We start from the raw sequence: 22,465 nt of genomic DNA, 5'->3' as shown, positions 1-22,465 counted from the left end.
GTTCTGCCCTCTCTGGGCCCCTGCACCCTGCCATCGCTGCAGGCCTGCACACCCCAGAGCAAGCTACCTGCACAAGGGTTGATAGCAGCAGCATTTACTCCCCTCATCACCTTGGCCCGAGGCTCTGGGAGGAGCCAGGTGCCAGCAGGGAACCCTGCTCTCAGAACTGGGTGGGACATGGGGTGCCACAGGCTGGGCCCAGCCTGAAGACCCTCCATCCCCTGTGGCAGACTCTGCCCTGACTGCTGGGCGGCAGAGCTGTTGAGGGCCCTCTGGAAATGCCCACTGGGGTCCTTCCCCTGCCCAAGGGCTCATTCTGAGGCCACGTTGGGCCCCAGCTGTCAGCTAAGCAGGGGCTCTCCCAAAGGTCACAGCATAGGGCGTTCCTGGGAGCTGCAGAGACCTGGCCAGCTCCCAGTGTCGTGTTTTCCGTTCACTGCGAGGGAGTGGCCGGTGGACGAGAGGAGGAAGGAAGGAGCCAGCAGAGTGGGCCTCAGGGGCTTTGTTCCGCGACTCTCCGGGCAGCAAAGGGAACGGCAGAGGCAGCCTCACCTCCCTCCTGCACACGCACTGCTGCCTTGCTGGGCAGGAGGGAGGCCTGGTGCCCACCCAGAGCCCTCGAGAGTGACTCCTGGTCAAGGGTTGCCCGAGCCCAGACACTAGGGGAGAGGGCTGGGAGCCTGGTGAGGCTGGGAGCATTAGGGAACAAAGCCACGGAGTCAAGGCCACCCTACACACCGACCCTAGCCAGAACAAGCTACCTCCTGGCTCCACAAAGGGAGTGACGTGGGGCCCAACCCAGGAGGGAGCTGACTGTGGGCACACCCCACCTCACCGGGTGGATGCAGGCAGATAAGGGGCCCAGCTGGGGCAGGACCCCCGTGGGTGCTTCCCAGGCTCCGTGACATGCCTGCCTGGAGCCACCACCCCCACGTTCGAGGGCCCATGGCAAACTGGGGCCAGGCTGCGCACTGGAATGGGACTGACTCTCGGTCTGGATCTGAGCATGAAGGGCTGCTGCAGAGGGGCTCCCTCCTCGCCCTCCCCCCCCCCGGCTTCGGGTGCCACCCAGACTGGCAGCAACCCGGGCGGACAGGAGGGGCCTGCTAAGCCACACGTCCCATGCTCTGCGTGGAGGAGGTATTGACATTTAAACCAGGGGCCTTTTCAGGGCGTAGGCCATCCAGTGACTAGACCAGGAAGAGCAGCAGGGCTGGCAGGAGAGAAGAGGCCGGGTCTGGGCTACCAGGCACGGATCCCCAGACGGGAGAGCCAGCTACAGAGCAGCCACCGGCAGGCTGGGCCTCCCCAGATACACACGCAGGCTCGCAGTCGCCAGGCGCACACAAGCACACACACAGTGATTGCCACAGACTTGCCAAACACAGATCTGCCCACAAGTAACCTGTGCAGCCCTCAGCCAGCACCGATTCTCTCCTCGCCCCAGTGCCCTGCTCCCTGCACTGCTCCAAGGGAACCTGGTCCCACCCTGACCCCGGAGTCTGCCTCGCTCCAGCCCTGATGGAAGGGGACCCTGTTCCCTAGCGCTTCCCAGTGCTGCTTGGTTTGAGGGACCCAGGCCAAGGCAATCAGGGAGTCCCCCTGCATGACGAGGTCATTGGCAGCTCACCGGGCAGGTCGCTGGACTCAGTGTCATTATCCAAAAGAGGGAACCGCGGGGTCTACATGTCACCCAGCAACGTGCCATGGGCCAAGAGGCCTGTAAGCCACCAACTGGTCCTGGAGGATCCTATGACAGGCCCCAAGTCCCTGCTCAGTACCACAAATTGAAGGGGAGACAGAATCAAGTTCCACCCAACTCCCAATGGGACTGTGGCGCAGTGCGCCAAGGGGGGCACTGCCCAGCTGGTATGGGGGGGAAGGGCTGGGGTTTATCTCTAATTCCCACGTGTCTGCAGGAGCCAAGGCAAGAAACCGAACGGCCAAAGGACGCGCCCAGGGCTCAGGAAGGGAAGATCTTTAATCTCCAGCTGGTTAACCAGGGAGCCTGTTTGCAAAGGGGATCAGAAAAAGCCCGTAAAAGAGGCACGCAGCCTCCGGTGTCACATGGCGAGGGAGCCTGCCCCAGGCATCAGAGCCCCATAAACAGGGTGGGGAAACCCGCTGCTCTGGCACGACATCCTGTCCCGAAACACAAGGCTTTCTCAGCAATGCAAGGCGAGGGGCCCCCTTCATGCACCCATGACGCCAGCCCGAGCACAGCAACCTTTTCTTGCTGGCGGGGCCTAGAAGGCAAAGCGGCCGTGTGAGGAGAGGGGGTTTCTCCAGAGAATGTGGGCGCGTCCGGGTACATCTGACCCCTCTTCGCATGGAACTGCAGCCACTCTGTAAATCAGTCCACCCGGGGCTTCCCTCGCCAGCTGCTCAGTGCAGATCAGGGACCGACAGGAGGGCGTCCTCCCCAGGGCACTGGGGCAGCTGGGACTCAGCAGAGCCCTTGTCCTGGAAGGGGTTTGCACTTGTTAAGCTGTGGGGAGCTGCGAGTGGGACCCCAGCAGGGGGCTACGCAGGCGTGAGATCCAGAGCAGAGTCGCCCACGGGGCTCTCCCCTCCTGCCCCGCCGGCGTCGGCGAGGTCTAGCAGGCCTGGGATTGGAAGCCCAGAGCTGTAACCGCATTTGAGCAGGCCCAGCGTGGTACAAACCCTGGGTGTTCAGCCAGAGATAGAGGATGCTCCAGGCGCTTGGAGGGGGCCGCTCTGGGCTGGCTCTCCGAATGTCTCCGAACTGTTGGGCCTGGCCTGGCAGTCGGGCCTGTAAGACGGGGCCTCTGCCAGCTCCTGCTTGTGGCCAGGTTGGAAGCGGCGGGAGCAGGGCAGTGGTTCCGGTGGCAGCCGGAAGCGAGTGCTGCAGGGGTAGGGGTGGAGCACTCGGGTCTCCCAACTCTCCGGCGCTGGAGCTCAGCCAGCAGGCAAAGGCCTGGCGCGGGCTCCCGGGGGACAAGGTCAGGTTGGGTCAGAAGTTCGAGCCCGGTCTGGTTCTCTAACACACTGGGGATGCCTCCAGCACCCTCCGAGCCCTGTGGTGCTCAGGACTGCATCTTGCCGTCCTTGCTCCTCCACACCACCAGCGTGACCAGGAAAGGGATGAGGCAGATGGGGGCGAGGATGAGGGCCAGCAGCACATCCTCCGGGGGGTCGAGGAACACGGGGTGCTCCTGGGTGCAGTTCAGGAAGTAGGTGCGGTGGCTCTGGACGATGCATTCCTCCGCGATGCTGTTGGGGTAGCCGTAATTCTGTTTTTCTGCGAAGGTCTCCAGGCAGTGGCGGAGGTCGCTGTATGGCCTGCGGGGGGAGAGGGGACAAGCTGGGGAGTTTCCTTCGGGACCGAGGCGTTATCTGGTGCCGCAAACTGGCTGTGGACCAGCAAGAACCGCAGCTGAGGAGCCGGGTCGGCTCACCGTGCCAGGACGGTCCCTTTCCGCCATGCTGGCTGCTTTGCCCTTCCGGAGCGGGATAAAGGGGCCTCCCCCTGGAGGAGTCCTGCCCCCAGCTTACAACTGCCTCATTCCCAACTGCCCGCTACCCTTCACCTCACACAGCCGTGGGCACCCGGCAACATGGGCGGGACGCTGCTGCGTGCTCTGGCGGCTCTTTGCCGGTGCTCTGCGTGGGTGGAATTGGGGAACCCAGGTCCAGGCAGCAGGGACCTGGGCCCATCCATTCTCATGTGTGAGGCTCCCTGACTGGCCTGTTGGGTCGTACTGCGGGGGGCTGGCTGGGCAGGGTGGGTGCCTAATAATACTAGAGCCTGTCTCCTCTCGCCCACTGAGCTGCCTAAAGGAGGCAGCCTCATTAGCCCCCTTTTACAGATGGGGAAACGGAGGCACGTGAAGGGCTGTGCCTTGCCCAAGGTCATGCAGCGGAGCTGGGAGTTAACCCAGGACCCCTGAGTCCCGGTGTGGTTCCTTGCCCACTAGAACCCCACCCCAGCCCTGCTCACAAGCCACAGGGGATGCACAAAGCCAGGCACGCGCCTTCAGGCTGTGCCATGGCAGCGTGCCGGGGGGCTGGAGAGGAGCTGGGGGGCAGCAGGAGGCAGGCAACATGCAAGTGCTGCATTCTTCAGCCATGCCCAGCTCCCCACAGGCCCCGCAGACACCAGGCCAGGCCGGAGCGAAGTAGCAGGTTGGCTGGGTTCCTCAGCAGGCCGGGCCGGGGGCCAGCAGGCCCCTGGGGAGCAGCTCAGAGCTGACTGCTCAGGGCTCCACTGTGGCTGGCCCTGTTGGGAGGCAGGCTCAGCAGAAGCTCTGCCTGCCTTGGGAACTCGCTACAAGGATACCCACCCCGTGTTTCAGCTTTGCCTGCCAGGTGGAGTCCCCCTTCTTGCCATCCCAACCTCCCCTCCCCACCCCGCTCCCATCCTGACCCTCTCCATCCCCATCCCAACCCTCCTGGTCCCCATCCCACCCGCCTTCCTCACCCCTACTCTGTGGAGCAAGGTGCTCCACACGGCTCTGGAAATCAGTGTCCATGAACACACCCGGCTCGGCGAACTCACAGGTACAAGCGGCCAGCGGGTCACAGGTGCCAGGCAGGAGGCAGGGCAGCTGGCCCCAGCCTGGGGAAAGAGGCTCCAGCACCTTGGACCCTCAGGCTGCTCGGCTGGAGCTGCTGGGGATTTTGGGCTATTCAAACCAGCCGGGCCTGTTCCCCAAACACCTCATGCCCCTTTGGCACGTCCCGGTGGCTATACGGCTGGAGACTAACAGTTCCGCTCGGTTAGAGTCGGTGCATCGGAAATTGGGAACAAAACAAGCCTTTTCCTTTCATTCAGTGTTCCCTGCAGAAAACAATCCCCGTGCTCCGCCCAGCCCCAGATGGGTGTCAGGCTCAGTGGGGCCCCGGTACAGCCAGTAGGATGCACACCCCTGCTGTGACGATGTGGGACTGTTCTTAATGTTTCTTCTGAATAGTGTGGGGGTGCCTCAGTTTCCCCTATGCAGTTCTTAAGTCTCTAGGTGATGGGGTAAGGGTGTATGATCATTGCAGATCCCTAGAGGGCAGGTGTGTGCAGTGGTCTGGACACAGAGAATGGCCAACACCCTGTTTCCTGGCACCTGATGGCCTGGGCCCTTCCCCCCTGCAGGGTGAGAGCTAAAGGGTTGGAGAACAAAGGAATCAGGTGACCTCCTGGCCCGGGAAAGGGACAAAGCCCAGAGGAGGAGGGGCTGGAGGGAGTTTCAATTTGGGGCTGGCTGGGACATGGAGTGAAGGGCAGACATGGTTGTCTAGCTCACTGTCCCCCAAAGTGGACCCAGCTGAGGGGTCCCCTTCTCCGCACCTGCAAGGTCTGTTTTAGACCATGTTCCCATCGTCTAATAAACCTTCTGTTTTACTGGCTGGCTGAGAGCCACATCTGACTGCGGAGTTGGGGGGCAGGACCCTCTGGCTGCCCCAGGACCCCGCTTGAGCGGACTCACTGTGGGAAGCGCACGGAGGGGCAGAGGATGCTGAATGCTCCGAGGTCAGACCCAGGAAGGTGGAAGCTGTGTGAGCTGTGTGTCCTGTGGCTTCATGGGGAGCAGTTCCAGAGCATGGCCCGGGGACTCCGTGACACCTGCCACCCCCCATCGCATCACCCAGAGGCAACTGCCCTCTGCTGGGTTCCCAGCCTCCTGGGTCTGAGAGCCCTGTGTGCTTTGCCCCCCGCGCCTCTGCTGGGCTGGTCGTCGCTCTCTGCAGCTCACAGGCTGGTGCATGGTGGAAAGGGCTCTGCCGGGAGCCAATGAACAAACTCCACAGTGTGGCTTCATGCCTGGGGCTGATCAATCCCCCAGCCCCTGCAGTACCTGCTGATGACTCTCCATTCGCACAGCTGCGCCCTGGTTATGTTCATCATCCAGTGACTGAAATTGTCCCAACACATGTAGGCTATCAGATTGTACTTTTCATCTGGAAAGAAGAAAACCAGAGCTCTTGGCAGCTTGCTCAGGCCTGGGAGCCAAGTGCTACCCGCTGGGTACAGGTCCACCCCTTGGGACAGGCAGCAACAAGGACAAAGCTGGCAAGGCTGGTCTCTGACTGATTCAAGCAGCTTCCCCCCAGCCCAAGCCTGGAATCCCCTTCCCAGCTATCCCTCCCCATTGCTTGCACACCAACTCCCAGCAGGGGTGGCTCTAGGGGCCCCTCTGTGACGCTGGCAGGCCAGGTGCCAGCTCATGCCAAGTTCCCATGTCTCAACTGACCACTGACAAATACACAGCAGGGCTCAGGCTGGCTCCCCTGTGTGTTCGTGGTGTTAAAGTAGGTAGCAGAGCTATAAGAATGGGTTTTGTGTTTATTGGATGCTCGTGAGCAGCTGCTGGCACTGATCTCACATACGTCTGTAAGGGAATAGCTGAGTGGCTGTATGGAGAGCCACTCTGACTGTGTAAATGCCCAGTCAGGAGAGAGACTTTCACTAGTGCAGAGTGCTGATGTGTAGCATGGGTGTTACATTCTGCCCAGTGACACCAGACACACTATTGTGGGATGTTGAGGAGGACAGATGACTTTGTGACTCTGCTCTTGCCCCGCCATGGAGATGAATCGTACAAGTGGATTCCTCCCATCAGCTGAGTTTGCAGCTCAGAGCACAGGGGAAGAGGGGAATAAAAGACCCTTACAAGAAGGAACTGGATTTCCATGCTGCTTGGACTCTGGGGGCAAGTTTTCTAGGCAGAACCACAGGCTTCCCCAGCTGTTTAGCCTGGATTAGTCCTAAAGGACATACAGAGTTTGCTTATTATAGAAGCTTCTATTACTTTTTGAAACATAAGCTTGTGCATGTGTGTTTACCTGCTTTAGCCTCGTGAATAACTCTCGTTTCCTTTCTCCTAGTTATAAGAACTACTTTATGTAGTTTCTTATCGGATTGGCTACAAGCGTCGTCCTTGGTGTGAGATCTGAGGTGGTAAGTGACCTGAATGTTGCTTGTGGCACCTTAGAGACTAGCAAGTTTATTTGAGCATGAGCTTTTGTGAGCTACAGCTCACTTCCTCGGATGCATACCGTGGAAAATACAGTGGGGAGATTTTATATTCACAGAGAACATTTTCCACGGCATGCATCCGATGAAGTGAGCTGTAGCTCACAAAAGCTCATGCTCAAATAAATTGGTTAGTCTCTAAGGTGCCACAAGTCCTCCTTTTCTTTTTGCGGATACAGACTAACACGGCTGCTACTCTGAAACCTGAATATTCCTGTGATTCTTGGTGCAAGGGATCATCTCTCATACAGCCAGGCTCCCCTGGGTGGCCAGACAAAGGGTATCCCAGGGACTGTGACTCCCCGTTAAGGCTGCGATGGTGCTGGAGAAATGCACACCGGATAGCAGGCTGGGGAGATCGAAGCATGGAGCTCAACCACTCCGGGGCTGGTGCCCCACTTCCAAACAGGCTGCCCCGAGGCTGGTGCTCGCAGTCCTGAGTCACTGCAGGCAGCTTGAGGCTCTCTATGCAGTCAGGGCTGAGGGTGGGCCACGGTGCAGGGCGGGTGCAGTATGGCCCTTGCCCAGTGGCAAAGCCCCAGCCTGAGAGACTGGCAGGATGGCACCAGGCGGTGGGCTGGGGAGGGGGCCTGCAAGGGCTGGAGGGGTTCAGCAGCGCCTGTGAGCCCCGGGGACCTGGCATTCTCAGGGCATGTTACTGTGCCCATCCTTGCTGTCTCCAGGTGCCACGTACAAGGCACCAATTTCCTCAGGAAGGGCCCTGCCCTTCTAGAGTCTCCTCCCTGGGAGCTCTCAGGCCTGCAGGGTGGGGCAGGACACACAAGCCATGGAGACGACACGGGTCAGTGGTGCCCAGGTCTCCCCAGCCCCTGCCAGCCCTGACGGAGCCGGGAGACGCCCGGGGCGATGGCCCGGCTGTGCTGCCCATTCGTTGACAAAGGGAGACGGGTGCCGGGTGGAGACTTGCTAGCCAGCGGCAGGGGTGGGATCCCTGGAGTCCCGGCTTGGTCCTGGCACGGCAAGCTCTGTCCTCACTGCCCTGCCCGCGGCCGGGCGCTCCGGGCACTCACCCGCAGTCATGTTGAGGAGCAGGCTCTTGTCCGGCTGCTCAGGCTCGGTCGCCATCTGGTTCTGGAGCTCAGCCAGAGACTCGTTGTCTCCCGACATGGCGGTGCCTGCGGGATGGAGCTCGCTCCCGAGAGCAGCTGGAGGAGGGGGACACGTCAGTGAGACACGGCCCGCGGGTATGCTGCTGCCCGGCCCGGTGCCCTGCCCCGAACTGGGGCTCATGGGGGGCAGTGACATCCCTTGGCCGGTCCCTGGGGCGCGAGGGGGGGATTTTGATTCTAGAGGAGACGCCCGAGAAGGGGCAGCGCTGGGGTGGTTCGTGTGGGCTAGAGGCAGGCCTGAGCCCGTCACCCCCTGGCTCCAAGCCCTCCCATCCACGGCGTCTCCATCGCTCAGCCCAGCACACCCGGGGCCTGCGTCTCACTCGTGGCCAGGCCGGGCCGCGGGGCCAGGAGGAACAGCATGAGGTCTCCCCAGGCCCTGTCAGAGCGCTGCCCTGAGCACCCGCCACGCGCCCGCAGCCCAAGCAGGCAGCTGCAGCAGGGGTGGGTGTGGGAGCAGAAAGGGGAAGCAAAGGGGGTGCAGGCTGGAGCCACCGGCAGGGCGGAGAAGCTCCAGCCCCACACGGCGCCTCCCGCCAGCGCCTCTCCTCTTTGCACATGGGTTAGCCCAGCTCCCCAGGCGGGGACCCCCCTGCCCCACTGCAGAGGGCTCAGTGGCCCTGCCCCTCTGCTCTCTGCCCGGGCTGCCAGCTCCCCACGCATTGCCCCATCAGTGCCTCCTCTGGGGCCAGCTGCCGTGGCGTTAGGCAGATGAGCCTCCCCCTTGGTCCGGGGTTGGGGAGTGGGGCGGGGCCTGGTGCAGCCCGTCTCACTGCCCCAGAAGTTCCACCCCCACCCCAGCTTGGACGATTTATAGACGGCCCCAGTGACCAGTTTGGTAGCCGGCTTCCATAGGGCTGGCTGTGGCTGGGGGTCTCTGAGTCCCTGTGGCGTTGCGGGAGGGGGCTTCACTGCGGGTGCTAAGGGTCTGGGACCCCGAACAGGAGACTTCACTCTGTAGGCCGACCTGCTTGGCTCCTCCTTGGGCCCCCCTCAATTTCCCAACTGCTCCCCCTCCCTCAGCCGTTCTCGACTGGGACAGGGACTGTGGGGCTGGGTCCATGTCCTTGGGCAGGGCAATAAATACCGTGACTCAGAGGGGCTCTACGAGCCTGTGAAACCAGGTGCTGATGACACCCACACCCCTTGGGGCCAGACTGGGAACGTGGTGACCCCCACAGAGAACCTGGAGTCACCCCAGCTCGTCCCCAGGGCAAGATGAGAGTCTGACCAGGGGTTCACAGACAGCAAAAGGAGGGCCTCTGGTTTGTGGCATGGCAGGGCTGGGGACTGGTCCAGGGCTCAGTGGGGCTGGGCGATGGCTCAGTGGGGCTGAAGGTTGGTCTGGGATTTGCTGGGGCAGGGCGGGCTGTTCTGTGGCACAATGGGGCTGGTCCAGGGCTCAGTGGGGCTGGTCCATGGCACAGCAGGGCTGGGGGCTGGGCTGTGGGGCTGGTCTGGGGCTCAACAGGGCTGGGGGCTGATCCATGGTTCAGCGGGGTTGGGGGCTGCTCTGTGGCTCAGTGGGGCTGGGGGCTGCTCTGTGGCTCAGTGGGGCTGGGGGCTAGTCAGGGCTCAGTGGGGCTGGGAGCTGGCCCCTTGCTGTCTTTCCATCTGTTCCTGGATTTGCAGGATCTCACAGCAATCGGCTCTTCTTGCTCCCGTCAGCATGTCCCTGTAGGAGCAAATCCAACCCAGGGACAGCTCTGGGCTCCTGGGGCGAGGCAGCCAGCCCGTGAGAGGCAGGGGCCCTGTGAGGATGTGACTCAGCAGGGAAGGGGGAGTGTTGACCTGGGAATGTGCCCTGGGGAGGGGAGACCTGAGAGCCTGTCACCTGAGCCAGGAGGGGGACGGGGAGGTGACACCTCTGCCGGGGAATGTGGATGGAGACTGCAGCAGGGAACCTGCTGGGAGGGTTTAGTTTCAGTTTGGGGCTGGGTGGAGGAACACAGGGAACCCCAGGGCTGGGGTCTAAGCTCCCTGCTCCCCCAGAAGGACTTGACTGAGGGGTCCTGGGTGTACCCACAAGCTCTGTTGGGGGCTGTGTTCCTGTGGTGCAATAAACCTTCTGTTTTACTGGCTGGCTGAGAGTCTCAGTGAATCCCAGGAAGAGGGGGGCAGGGCCTGGACTCCCCCCCACTCCGTGACAACTGCTCAGGTGACAGGCTCTCAGGTCTCCCATTCCCAGGGCACATTCCCAGGTCAACACTCCCCGCTCCCTGCTGCGTCACATCCTCACAGGCCCTAACGGACATGTCTCCAGCACCTCTCAGGCCAGGCCACGGGCAGCCGTTTCACGCAGCCCCTTTGGCTCCTCCGTCCTGGGGCCTTTCCGGCTTTGACTGGGAATTCTCTGCCAGTCTGAGCTTCGTTAAGGTCCGTAAAGGTTTGTGCCACTAATTAGCAGGGAAGAACCAAAGGCCTTGAGGCTGGGGAGAGGGCCTACAAGGGCTGGAGGGGATCAGCAGCGCCTGTGAGCCCCGGGGACCTGGCATTCTCAGGGCATGTTACTGTGCCCATCCTTGCTGTCTCCAGGTGCCACGTACAAGGCACCAATTTCCTCAGGAAGGGCCCTGCCCTTCTAGAGTCTCCTCCCTGGGAGCTCTCAGGCCTGCAGGGTGGGGCAGGACACACAAGCCATGGAGACGACACGGGTCAGTGGTGCCCGGGTCTCCCCAGCCCCTGCCAGCCCTGACGGAGCCGGGAGACGCCCGGGGCAATGGCCCGGCTGCGCTGCCCATTCGTTGACAAAGGGAGACGGGTGCCGGGTGGAGACTTGCTAGCCAGCAGCAGGGGCGGGATCCCTGGAGTCCCGGCTTGGTCCTGGCACGGCAAGCTCTGTCCTCACTGCCCTGCCCGCGGCCGGGCGCTCCGGGCACTCACCCGCAGTCATGTTGAGGAGCAGGCTCTTGTCCGGCTGCTCAGGCTCGGTCGCCGTCTGGTTCTGGAGCTCAGCCAGAGACTCGTTGTCTCCCGACATGGCGGTGCCTGTGGGACGGAGCTCGCTCCCGAGAGCCGCTGGAGGAGGGGGACACGTCAGTGAGACACGGCCCGCGGGTATGCTGCTGCCCGGCCCGGTGCCCTGCCCCGAACTGGGGCTCATGGGGGGCAGTGACATCCCTTGGCCGGTCCCTGGGGCGCGAGGGGGGGATTTTGATTCTAGAGGAGACGCCCGAGAAGGGGCAGCGCTGGGGTGGTTCGTGTGGGCTAGAGGCAGGCCTGAGCCCGTCACCCCCTGGCTCCAAGCCCTCCCATCCACGGCGTCTCCATCGCTCAGCCCAGCACACCCGGGGCCTGCGTCTCACTCGTGGCCAGGCCGGGCCGCGGGGCCAGGAGGAACAGCATGAGGTCTCCCCAGGCCCTGTCAGAGCGCTGCCCTGAGCACCCGCCACGCGCCCGCAGCCCAAGCAGGCAGCTGCAGCAGGGGTGGGTGTGGGAGCAGAAAGGGGAAGCAAAGGGGGTGCAGGCTGGAGCCACCGGCAGGGCGGAGAAGCTCCAGCCCCACACGGCGCCTCCCGCCAGTGCCTCTCCTCTTTGCACATGGGTTAGCCCAGCTCCCCAGGCGGGGACCCCCCTGCCCCACTGCAGAGGGCTCAGTGGCCCTGCCCCTCTGCTCTCTGCCCGGGCTGCCAGCTCCCCACGCATTGCCCCATCAGTGCCTCCTCTGGGGCCAGCTGCCGTGGCGTTAGGCAGATGAGCCTCCCCCTTGGTCCGGGGTTGGGGAGTGGGGCGGGGCCTGGTGCAGCCCGTCTCACTGCCCCAGAAGTTCCACCCCCACCCCAGCTTGGACGATTTATAGACGGCCCCAGTGACCAGTTTGGTAGCCGGCTTCCATAGGGCTGGCTGTGGCTGGGGGTCTCTGAGTCCCTGTGGCGTTGTGGGAGGGGGCTTCACTGAGAGTGCTAAGGGTCTGGGACCCCGAACAGGAGACTTCACTCTGTAGGCCGACCTGCTTGGCTCCTCCTTGGGCCCCCCTCAATTTCCCAACTGCTCCCCCTCCCTCAGCCGTTCTCGACTGGGACAGGGACTGTGGGGCTGGGTCCATGTCCTTGGGCAGGGCAATAAATACCGTGACTCAGAGGGGCTCTGCGAGCCTGTGGCACCCGGTGCTGATGACACCCACACCCCTTGGGGCCAGACTGGGAACGTGGTGACCCCCACAGAGAACCTGGAGTCACCCCAGCTCGTCCCCAGGGCAAGATGAGAGTCTGACCAGGGGTTCACAGACAGCAAAAGGAGGGGCTCTGGTCTGTGGCATGGCAGGACTGGGGACTGGCCCGGGGCTCAGTGGAGCTGGGTGATGGCTCAGTGGGGCTGGAGGTTGGTCTGGGATTTGCTGGGGTTGTGGGGGCTGTTCTGTGGCACAATGAGGCTGGCCGTGGCACAGCAGGGCTGGAGGCTGGGCTGTGGGGCTGGTCTGGGGTTCAGGGGGGTTGGGGGGTTGGTCCATGACACAGGGGGACTGGGGGAGTGGCCCATGGTTCAGTGGGGCTAGGGGCTGCTCTGTGGCTCAGTGGGGCTGGGGGCTAGTCCAGGGCTCAGTGGGGTGGGGGGCTGGTCTGTGGGGCTGTCCCCTTTCTGTCTTTCCATCTGTTCCTGCATTTGCAGGATCTCACAGCAATCGGCTCTTCTTGCTCCCGTCAGCATGTCCGTGTAGGAGCAAATCCAACCCAGCGACAGCTCTGGGCTCCTGGGGTGAGGCAGCCAGCCCGTGAGAGGCAGGGGCCCAAACGGACGTGTCCAGCACCTCTCAGGCCAGGCCACAGGCAGCCATTTCACGCAGCCCCTTTGGCTCGTCCGTCCTGGGGCCTTTCCAGCTTTGACTGGGAATTCTCTGCCAGTCTGAGCTTCGTTAAGGTCCGTGAAGGTTTGTGCCGCTAATTAGCAGGGAAGAACCAAAGGTCTTGAGCCAAGAGATCCGTCCGGCGGCGACGCAACGCTCGTCAGGTGCCAATGGCAGTGCTGACAAGACCCATGGGCGCGGAATAGCGAGGGGCGCCCCAGCAGGTCCCAGGGAGCCTCGTCTCCTTGAGACATGTCCCTGCCCCTCCAGGCAGGAGCAGGGTCCTGGGCACAGTCACATGCATTATACTAGTGTTGCACAAAACCCAGCTACCAATCCCCCTGCCCCTCCGCGACCCCAACCTCCATCCCATGCACGGCGATATTGAACCACAGAAAGGGCAGGGACCTGCCCGAGGATGCAGGGTCCGGGCCCAGACCTGGGAATGGAGCCCAGGAGCCCAGGCTCCCAGCAGCGGAGGGAGGGTCCCAAAAGCCTTATCCTCCACACAGGGATTACCCATGCCACTCAGATCCCTGAGGTGAGGGCTGCGGACAGCTCCCTTCAAGCCCCCCTTTCACACAGTCCAAGGTGGAGGGGTAACTCTGAGCCCAATAGCCAGTTCCTTCCCCGGGACCTCTTGTGCATTACGGAGCTAGACCTTGGGGCTGGGTTACTGCTAGCTATGAGCCCCTCTGGAGCCCCCCTCACACACAGAGTACCCTGGCGCTCCAGAGGGGTCTGGCTTGCGGAAGCTGGAGCCAGGTCTTGCTTTGCCAAGTGGCCCAAAGCTTCAAACTCCCCAGCTCCACCCCCAGACTCCTGGAGCTGGAGCGAACCCAGCCTGCCTCCAGCACTTACCCCAGAGCAGCAGCAGCAGCAGGAGCCCAGGGCAGAGCCTGCCAGAGCCGGCCTCTCTGCAAAGTGCCATCCTGCAAAGCCTGCCTGCTAACGGCCAGGACGACTATTTCAACGGAAATAACAGGAAGCAAACTCCTTTCCTCTGACAGGGCTGGTAGTGACTACAGAAGACGTGTGAAAAATGAGATTACTCAGTGCTGCCTTAAACCAGACCTCCCCACGGGACGCCCGTCAGGACCGCCCGCCTGCCGGGCCCAGCTCTGCTAGGTGTGTGCACCACCAGCCGGGCATCGCTCCTTGGGGGCACCGAGCCTTTGCCAGCCCCCAGCGGCTCCCCGTGTCGCCCCTGGCAGCTGGGGCCGGTGGGAGAGGCTCCGCTCCCTCCACCGACCGCACAGCAGCGTTTACGAGGCCCACTGTTTGTTTACTTGTATATTTCCCTTTAATCCCGTCTGGGCTGGGTTGTGAAATCCATTGGCTCCAGGGAGCGGACATGGAACGTGTACTAGCCCAGGACGGGCTGTGGGACTCACGGGGCTGCGGGTACGGCATGGCTAACGTGCCCAGTCCTTCCAAACACCACCTGCCCACGCCCCATCAGCCTGGGGAAGAGCCAGTCCCCCCACCACCCCGTGGAAAGGAGCGAGATGGGGCACCACTGCGACACCTGCCCAGGGTGCCAGGAGGCCTCACAGCACCACCAGGACCTCCCAGGGAAGTTACCAAAGTGGGGGTGGGGTGCTAACTGCTGCTTAGTGAAGACAAATGTGCTCTGTCGGTGCCCCTCCGTCCTGGCCCGCAGCCCCCCTGCTATCCCAGCCCAGGGCTCCCTCCATACACAGCTCTGCCGGCGCCCCTCCATCCTGGCCCGCAGCCCCCCGCTATCCCAGCCCAGGGCTCCCTCCATACACAGCTCTGCCGGCGCCCCTCCGTCCTGGCTCGCAGCCCCCCTGCTATCCCAGCCCGGGGCTCCCTCCATACACAGCTCTGCCGGCGCCCCTCCGGCCTGGCTCGCAGCCCCCCGCTATCCCAGCCTGGGGCTCCCTCCATACACAGCTCTGCCGGCGCCCCTCCGTCCTGGCTTGCAGCCCCCCTGCTATCCCAGCCCGGGGCTCCCTCCATACACAGCTCTGCCGGCCCCCTCCGTCCTGGCTCGCAGCCCCCCTGCTATCCCAGCCCGGGGCTCCCTCCATACACAGCTCTGCCGGCGCCCCTCCGGCCTGGCTCGCAGCCCCCCGCTATCCCAGCCTGGGGCTCCCTCCATACACAGCTCTGCCGGCCCCCTCCGTCCTGGCTCGCAGCCCCCCTGCTATCCCAGCCCGGGGCTCCCTCCATACACAGCTCTGCTGGCCCCCTCCGTCCTGGCCCGCAGCCCCCCTGCTATCCCAGCCCGGGGCGCCTCCAAGCAGAAGTGAACGCTTCAGAACGACACCGCACTGTGCAGCAGTTCTGTGATGCACTCCTGCAGGGATCGAGCTGAGACCAACCAAACTCATGTCACTTGTGGCCTGAGACAGCATTTGAGTCCAGCGTTTCCCCTTTAAAGTCAGTCTCTGGGTCTCCCATACTGTGTGTAAATTACAGGGCAAAGGGTTCGCAGTGAGGAAGATCCTATCGCTCTGTGCGTTGGGCTTTCACTGGAAATGTCCTTGAGTCACTGGCCAAGTAGCGCTGGGCAGCACCAGAGGACCTCATTCCGGGAAGCTCCCAGCCGTTCACTGGAAAGCAGCCGCATCTGGAACGGATAACGCCCCAGCGCATGAAGCTGCCCGGTGTGGATTCGGGGTTAGAGCCCCTGGATCCTGTTCTTTGTTGTCTGGAGCCGAGGCTGGAGTTCGGCAGATAGTTTCCCTGCCAAGGAAACACCCACTGATGTCAGCTGTAGTGCTGGAGTTTAGACGGGGCCATGCTGTCACTTGCTCATGTGATTCTCCTCCGCCTGGCCCAGCAGCAGCTCCAGAGCTCACCCTCTCTCCCCTACATTCTGCCAGCCAAAGCCTGTTCTCCTGACTCCTGCCCCGGGGGATTCGAGACAGGGCAGGGCAAGCGGAGGGCTGCAGCAGGGCCTGGAGGCTGCTGAGGGGAAGAGCCTGCGATCGCTGCCCCACTGAACTTGGGATCTGCTCCAGGCGTGTCCACACTGGCTGAGTGCTCTGGACAGGCCAAGGCTGCAGGGGTCTGGGTTCAGCTCCTCTAATCACCCCTGGGCCTGCAGAGCAACCATCATTCCCACTGTCCCTCAGCCCCTCGCAGGGCCCTGAGTACTCCCCCTCCCCAGACCAGCCACCCCCAGGACCGGGCAGCACTGCTCGCCCCTGTACAGCAAGGGGAGGGGCTTAGGGAGTCTGGAGCAGACCTAGGAACAGAATACCTAGCCCCCCACACTCTAGCAACTAGTCCCCACTCCCCTCCCCGAGCCAGGGATAGAACCCAGGAGTCCTGGCTCCCAGTCTTCACGGAGTCTCCGGGCGATGCTCTGGAACTGCTCCCTACGAAGCCAGTCAGGACTCTGGGGAAGTCTCCTCTCCCCAGGGCAAGAAGCTTACACAACTTCGACCTTCCTGGGCCTGACCTCGGAGCATTCAGCATCCCCGTCCACACTGTGCGTTTCCCCCAGCGAGTCCGCCCAGGCGGGGTCCTGGGGAAGCCAGAGGGTCCTGCCCCCCAACTTCGCAGTCAGACGTGACTCTCAGCCAGCATAAAACAGAAGGTTTATTAGACAACAGGAACATGGTCTAAAACAGAGCTTGCAGGTACAGAGAACGGGACCCCTCAGTCAGGTCCATCTTGGGTGGCAGGGAGGCCAGAGCCCCATCTGAGCCTCCCCCCATTTCCCCAGCCAGCTCCAAACTAAAACTCTCCAGCCCCTCCTCTCCTTTGTCTCTTTCCCAGGCCAGCAGGCCAACTGATCTCTTTGTTCTCCAACCCCTTCAGTTGGCATCTTTGCAGAGAAGGGTCCCAGGCCATCAGGAGACAGGATGTCGGCCATTCTCTGTGCAGACAGCATCACACTGGCCCCCTAGGGCTCTGCCACAATCACACACCCTTATCCCACCACCTGAATATTTAAGAACTGTATAGGGGAAACTGAGGCACCCACACAGTATTCAGAGAAAACATAAAGAACATTCCCACTTCGTCACACCAGCACCCCCCCCAACCACTAGACCCCACTCCCCCCGCCGAGCCAGGGATAGAACCCAGGAGTCCTGGCTCCCAGCCCCACCCCCTCTAACCACTAGACCCCACTCCCCTCCCCAAGCCAGGGATAGAACCCAGGAGTCCTGGCTCCCAGCACCACCCCTCCCCCGCAACCACTAGACACTCTCTCTCCCTTTCCAGTTGGTGCCCAGGACTGCACGAGAAGAAGCCCGTTGTCTGCTGAGCACAGGTGGTGCCGCTGGGAGGGGCCAGTCTGGCTTTGGCTCTGGCTCAGCCTTCCTGGCCTTGCGGAGCGTGAGAGCAACCCCAAGAGGGGTCAGGCAGGCAGCCATGGCAGCCATGGCTAGGACAGGCCCCAGAGGTGGCTGGCTGGGCTGGGAGCTGGCAGGCATGGTGCAGTTGGTGAAATATTCCATGTGGATCTGCAGGAAGAAGGAGTCAAGAGCGGGGCTGGGCCAGGGGCAGGACAGAGCCTCGGCCATCAGCACTGTGCAGTTGGAGAGGTCGCTGTAAATCCTGGAGAGGGAGAGGAAGAGATGTGAGGCTGAGCCTGGCTGGGTCTGTGGGGTTTGGGGCTTCAGGGCTCAGCAGCAGCCAGCGAGGTGGCCAAAACAAGCCCCAAGTCAGGCAGTGACCGTGCATCCGGTAATGGCAGTGATGGGGGCACCGTTCACCCGCGGGGTCCTCCTGGGCCTTAAACTGCATCCACTCAGCACCTGCTGGGAGCCGAGCAGCCACCGGCCGCAGCCTGTGCCACAGGCAGCCGATGGTGCGTCGCACCCCCACCCCACCCCGCACGCGGGACGCTGCAGGCAGCCGATGGTGCGTCGCACCCCCACCCCACCCCGCACGCGGGACGCTGCAGGCAGCCGATGGTGCGTCGCACCCCCACCCCACCCCGCACGCGGGACGCTGCAGGCAGCCGATGGTGCGTCGCACCCCCACCCCACCCCGCACGCGGGACGCTGCAGGCAGCCGATGGTGCGTCGCACCCCCACCCCACCCCGCACGCGGGACGCTGCAGGCAGCCGATGGTGCGTCGCACCCCCACCCCACCCCGCACGCGGGACGCTGCAGGCAGCCGATGGTGCGTCGCACCCCCACCCCACCCCGCACGCGGGACGCTGCAGGCAGCCGATGGTGCGTCGCACCCCCACCCCACCCCGCACGCGGGACGCTGCAGGCAGCCGATGGTGCGTCGCACCCCCACCCCACCCCGCACGCGGGACGCTGCAGGCAGCCGATGGTGCGTCGCACACACCACCCTGCACCCAGGACGTCGCACCCGCCAGAGGCACTGCATGATGTGCCCTGGTCTCAGCGTGCTGACAGCTGTGTGCAGGGAAACAGGACACACCGCAGCCCTGACTTGTTTGAAAATCCCTTTTCTGCACGGGGTCGCTACCAAGCCGGGGCCCTTGGCGTCCCGGAGCCCATCTAAGAGCAAACCCCAGCGAGGCGATGCTCTGTCCCAGCACCTGCCCTTGCCCCAGCGCTGTGTGCACTCGACTCCCAGCCCCAGAGCGCCTCAGAAGCAAGGATCTGTCTGGGGCGGACGGACGTCCAGACCTGCTGATTTGGTCCCACTGACACCGGCTCCACTCTGGCGTGGCCATGACAGTGGCGTGGAAGGTGGTCCAGCAGTATAGGGAGATCCACTCCAGGTAGGTGTCCCTGCAGTGGGCCGACCCGCCCTCCCCAGCAAAGGGGCCTAGGGGAAGAGATCTGCCTGTTAGTCACCCCGGAGGATCTGCGGCAGAGCTCTGGGCGGGGCAGAGGCCCTGGCACTGCTAGGCTGGTGTCTGCTCTACCCCAGCTCCTTACAAGGCACATAGGCTGGGGGAATGAAGGACCCCAACCAGCTCCGTCCTGCGTTTCCCAGCTCCTTCCACTAGCTCTGCCCCCTGCAGCGCAGCTCCCGTCCCCTCCCACAGCCCAGCGGAGTCCAGAGCGTGCCCCTCGCCTCGGCCCGGCTGCATCGGACCCAGCCCAACCCAGCCTCGGGCTCCCCGGAGAGGCTGTTCTGAGAGCCCCAGCTAAGACACGAGATCCCAGAGGCCTGGCCAGACACTCAGCTCCCACAACTGGGGGCAGGCTGAGCTGGCCTGGGTGGATCCAGAAAAGTGCCGTTGTCCCTTGCCTCCTAGCAGGGCTGGGGCCCAGAGAATGAGCCTCAGAGTTAGCAGCCTGCTGGCTCGGTGCTGGGACAGCAGCTCGTGGGTCTGGGGCCTGCCCCCAGGCTGAGCCAGTGCCCGTGAGCTCCGGGCACCATCGGCTGCTTTCTAGCGACAGCTGGTGTTGCTGGGAGCGGGGCTGGGAGCCCTGCAGCCTGGCCCAGTGTCCCCACCTCTGCCCAGCCCGGGCAACCCCCCCCACTCCTGCCTGGGTCTGTGGCCACGCCGGAGCGAAGCGCGTGTGCTATGGAAACCGAAGTGTGGTGCGCAGTGCCGCCGTGCAGAGCCCCCCAGTCCTGATGGGGGGACCGACACCTAGGCATGATGGGTGCAGGGGGGCATCACTCACCGTCCTCCTCCAGATACAGGTAATGACCTGCAAGAGCAAAGGGGAAGGATCAGTGCAGGGAGTGGAGGGAGGGGGCGAGCCAGGGTGAATCGGTCCAGCTCCCGTCTCAGCTGTGTGGGCACCATCAGCAGCGGTGGGCACCGTCTGCCTCCAACTCGGCCCAGGCCGCTCTACCCACTAGCCAAGACCTTGGGGAATCCTCCAGGAAGGGACCCCCAGGAGCAGGGTGCCCTCAGCACTGGGTGGGAGCTATGGGGAAACAGGTCACTGCTGGAGGGAGACCCCCACGTGCCCGCAGTTCAGCATCCCTGACAGCACCCCACCTCAGGGGCAGGAGTGGGGGCACCGGGAGGGCGGGGGGGAAGGTGCCATTTGGGGCACAGGGTGGAGGAGGGAGCTCAGGATCAGGCCCCCAGAATTCTTCCCGGGGTCCCACCTTGGGAGGCCAATACAGGGGTCTCTTACTTTCATCCTCGAGGTCTCCGTAGGTCAGCTCCCCGCACCCTGCAGCAGGAGAAGAGAGCGGTCATGGCAGAGCTGGGCTTGGCCCCACAGGCCATTCCACACCCAGCCCTGTCACCTGCTCAAGCTGAGATGAGCTCGCAGAGGAGGCCCCGGCTTTGGAGGGAGACGCCAAAGGGAACGGGCTGGGGCTTCCCCCTGGGCCCTGGGGAGACCCCCCGTGGGGAGCTGTCTGCGGGGGCTGGGCTCCAACGTCGGGGGCGCTGGTGCCGACGGGCTGGTTCCTGAGCAGACAGATCGATTTTCCAGGCCGAGGAAGGTGAGCAGCAAATATCGGCTCCGAGGCACAGGGACGGGGCAGAGCTGGGGCATGGGTCTAGCAGGGTGGAGATGGAGGCAGAGTGTGGAAATGCCCAGGGACTGACCGCGCCACGGGAGGGGCTGGCGTGTCCCTCCCTGGCACATGCCCACTCATACCCCTAGGAGCCATTCCCATCCACCCCCAAGGGCTTTGGATACGGGCCCCATGGCCCAGCACTGAGCCCAGCGCCAGCCCACCAGGACCCCCTCACACCCCACCCAGCACAGCCCCAGTGCCTCTCGGTGCCTTGGCTCAGGACGGGCTTACTCAGCACTGCAGGACAGGCCCTGGCTGGGAGCATGAAACGCTGATCAGCCCCCGGGGCCTCCGACTAGCCATAAATCTGCTCAGGGCTCCTGGGGAGGGGTCCCCAATGGGACAGCCCGGCAGAAAGGAACCCAAACCCAGGGGAGATGTGAGAGCCAGGAGCGCCCTGCCCGGGGGAGGAAGATGGGCTGTACCCCCTCCCAAACAGTATCTAGCCCTCAGATAGGAGTCAGCCCGATGCAGCTGACCCCCCTGCCGACCAGCCCTTTGGGGCTCTAGGGCCTGGATGCAAGGAGAGCGCTCATGCCCCCCTGCTCCTCTCTCCCTGCTGGGACCTCCCAGCCGGGCGCTGAGGGCGTCAGAGGAGCCGGGTGGGGGCTGTGTGTGCGGGAGGCAGCGATGGGCCGAGGGACGCGCCCTTACGTGGACACGTCTGACTCCATAGGGCCTGCCTACGGGAGACGCGCACACGGCCAGGTGCTGCACGGAACCCCTGGGCCTGCAGCGGGGACCCCCCGGGCACCCGTCCCCTCCAGAGCAGCAGGGAGGGCTGGTGACCACACAGGGTGCTGGGATGTGGCATGGCCCCCCGAGGGGCTGGACTCTTCATGGTGGGGGAGGCCAGCCTAGGGGACACTGCTCCCTTCAGACCATCCCCACTAGCAGAGCCACATCCCTTGAACCAGAAGGGCCAAGCTGTAGCAGCTGGTCACAAAGAGGCAGCACCTGCCCTGGGGAGGGAGAAGAGACAAATGCAGCAGCTGGAGCCAGGGCGGTTGGCCAGGGTCAGCCGCTCTCTGCCTTCCAAGGGGCTTCCCAGGCAGCATGTCAGGCCTGGAGCCAGGCTCAGCATCCAATCCGCTGGGGATCAGACCACAAGGGGCCCAGCGGGAGCTGCGGGGCCTGGGCTCTTTGGGAAATCTGGCCCCACAAGCAGGACCCGGGGAGGGGCAGCTGCCTTACCCCACTGCAGGAGAGGGATTAGCAGCCAGTAGCAGAGGTGTGGCCGGGGCTGGATGGGCATTCTCCCCACCGGTGGGGCCAGGGCGCAGACGTTCCCCAGGAGAGGGGCAGCAGGGCCCTTGCCCAGATATCCCCCAGCCACTTATCGCCCCATCTAGCACCTGGGCTATTGGCGGCAGCCCAGCCAATGGGAGGGAAGAGGGCAGGGAAAACATCCGCTCACCCAGGGCTGGATCTTCCAGCCTCCAAAGTCATCAGATAAGAAGTTGAGTGAGATCTCCAGGCTGCGGGTGACTGTACAGGGAGGGATAGGGCAGGGGTCTGGGGGGTTGGCAAGGGAGCGCTCCAGGGTCTGGGACTGGGGGACAGGCTGATGGCTGAGTGGTACCATGCATTTCTGCTCACCTGCTCCAGTGTCTTCCTAGCTTTGCTGGATGCATTTTGTTACGAAAACAGCCCCACCCCTGGAGAGCTTGGACACTGGCTGAAGGAAGCAGAGCAGCCAGACCCAGGTCCTGGCTCTGGAGTAGCCACACAGAGCAAAGACAATTGAGGGCTGAGAAACCCACACATGGAAAATCTCCCGGGACCAAATCTGTCTCCCACGGGAAGAGGCAGAGCTGGGCTGGCCCTACTGGGATTTCAGCTGGTCGTTATACATGCACCACCGAGAAGGGAGAGGGCCAGCTTAGATCAGGGTGCCCGAGAAGACGGGGCAGGATTCCATCAGTGTCAGCAGCTGGGAGCGCCTCCCCTTCCCTGCGGGAGAAATTCCGGGCAGCACAAAGCAAAGCAACCAGCTCCAGCAGGTAAAGCTGGGACCATAAGCAGGGCCCCGATTCACTCCAGAGAGGAAGGAAAAGTCCAAACAAAACATGCAAAGAAGGGCGATGACAAACCAGTACAGGGATCAGAGGGGGCACGTGGGGAGAGAGCAAGGAAACAAACCCAGGGGGCCAGACTCT

General features: G+C 63.3%; 2 protein-coding genes across 2 annotated transcripts; both read right to left on the bottom strand.

Moving 5' to 3' along the window:
* Positions 1 to 1,963: 1,963 nt before the first annotated feature.
* On the bottom strand, positions 1,964 to 13,898 carry RAMP2 (receptor activity modifying protein 2). The gene is made up of 5 exons (XM_084615915.1): positions 13,763 to 13,898; positions 11,002 to 11,136; positions 8,020 to 8,154; positions 5,811 to 5,913; positions 1,964 to 3,303 (listed from the first exon to the last, which is right to left on the bottom strand). Exons 1-5 carry the CDS (start codon positions 13,830 to 13,832, stop codon positions 3,048 to 3,050), a joined length of 699 nt encoding a protein of 232 aa, XP_084472041.1. The 5' UTR covers positions 13,833 to 13,898; the 3' UTR covers positions 1,964 to 3,047.
* Positions 13,899 to 17,018: 3,120 nt separating this feature from the next.
* On the bottom strand, positions 17,019 to 21,623 carry LOC311513529 (receptor activity-modifying protein 1-like). Its single transcript, XM_084615419.1, has 5 exons — positions 21,501 to 21,623; positions 19,913 to 19,951; positions 19,448 to 19,474; positions 18,494 to 18,635; positions 17,019 to 17,440 (listed from the first exon to the last, which is right to left on the bottom strand). Exons 1-5 carry the CDS (start codon positions 21,559 to 21,561, stop codon positions 17,080 to 17,082), a joined length of 630 nt encoding a protein of 209 aa, XP_084471545.1. The 5' UTR covers positions 21,562 to 21,623; the 3' UTR covers positions 17,019 to 17,079.
* Between the last annotated feature and the right edge of the window lie 842 nt (positions 21,624 to 22,465).

The sequence above is a fragment of the Lepidochelys olivacea genome, assembly GCF_965140295.1.
Source record: "Lepidochelys olivacea isolate rLepOli2 genome assembly, chromosome: 27".
In the NCBI taxonomy this organism is placed as follows: domain Eukaryota; kingdom Metazoa; phylum Chordata; order Testudines; family Cheloniidae; genus Lepidochelys; species Lepidochelys olivacea.
This window is presented reverse-complemented; position numbering and strand designations above follow the sequence as displayed.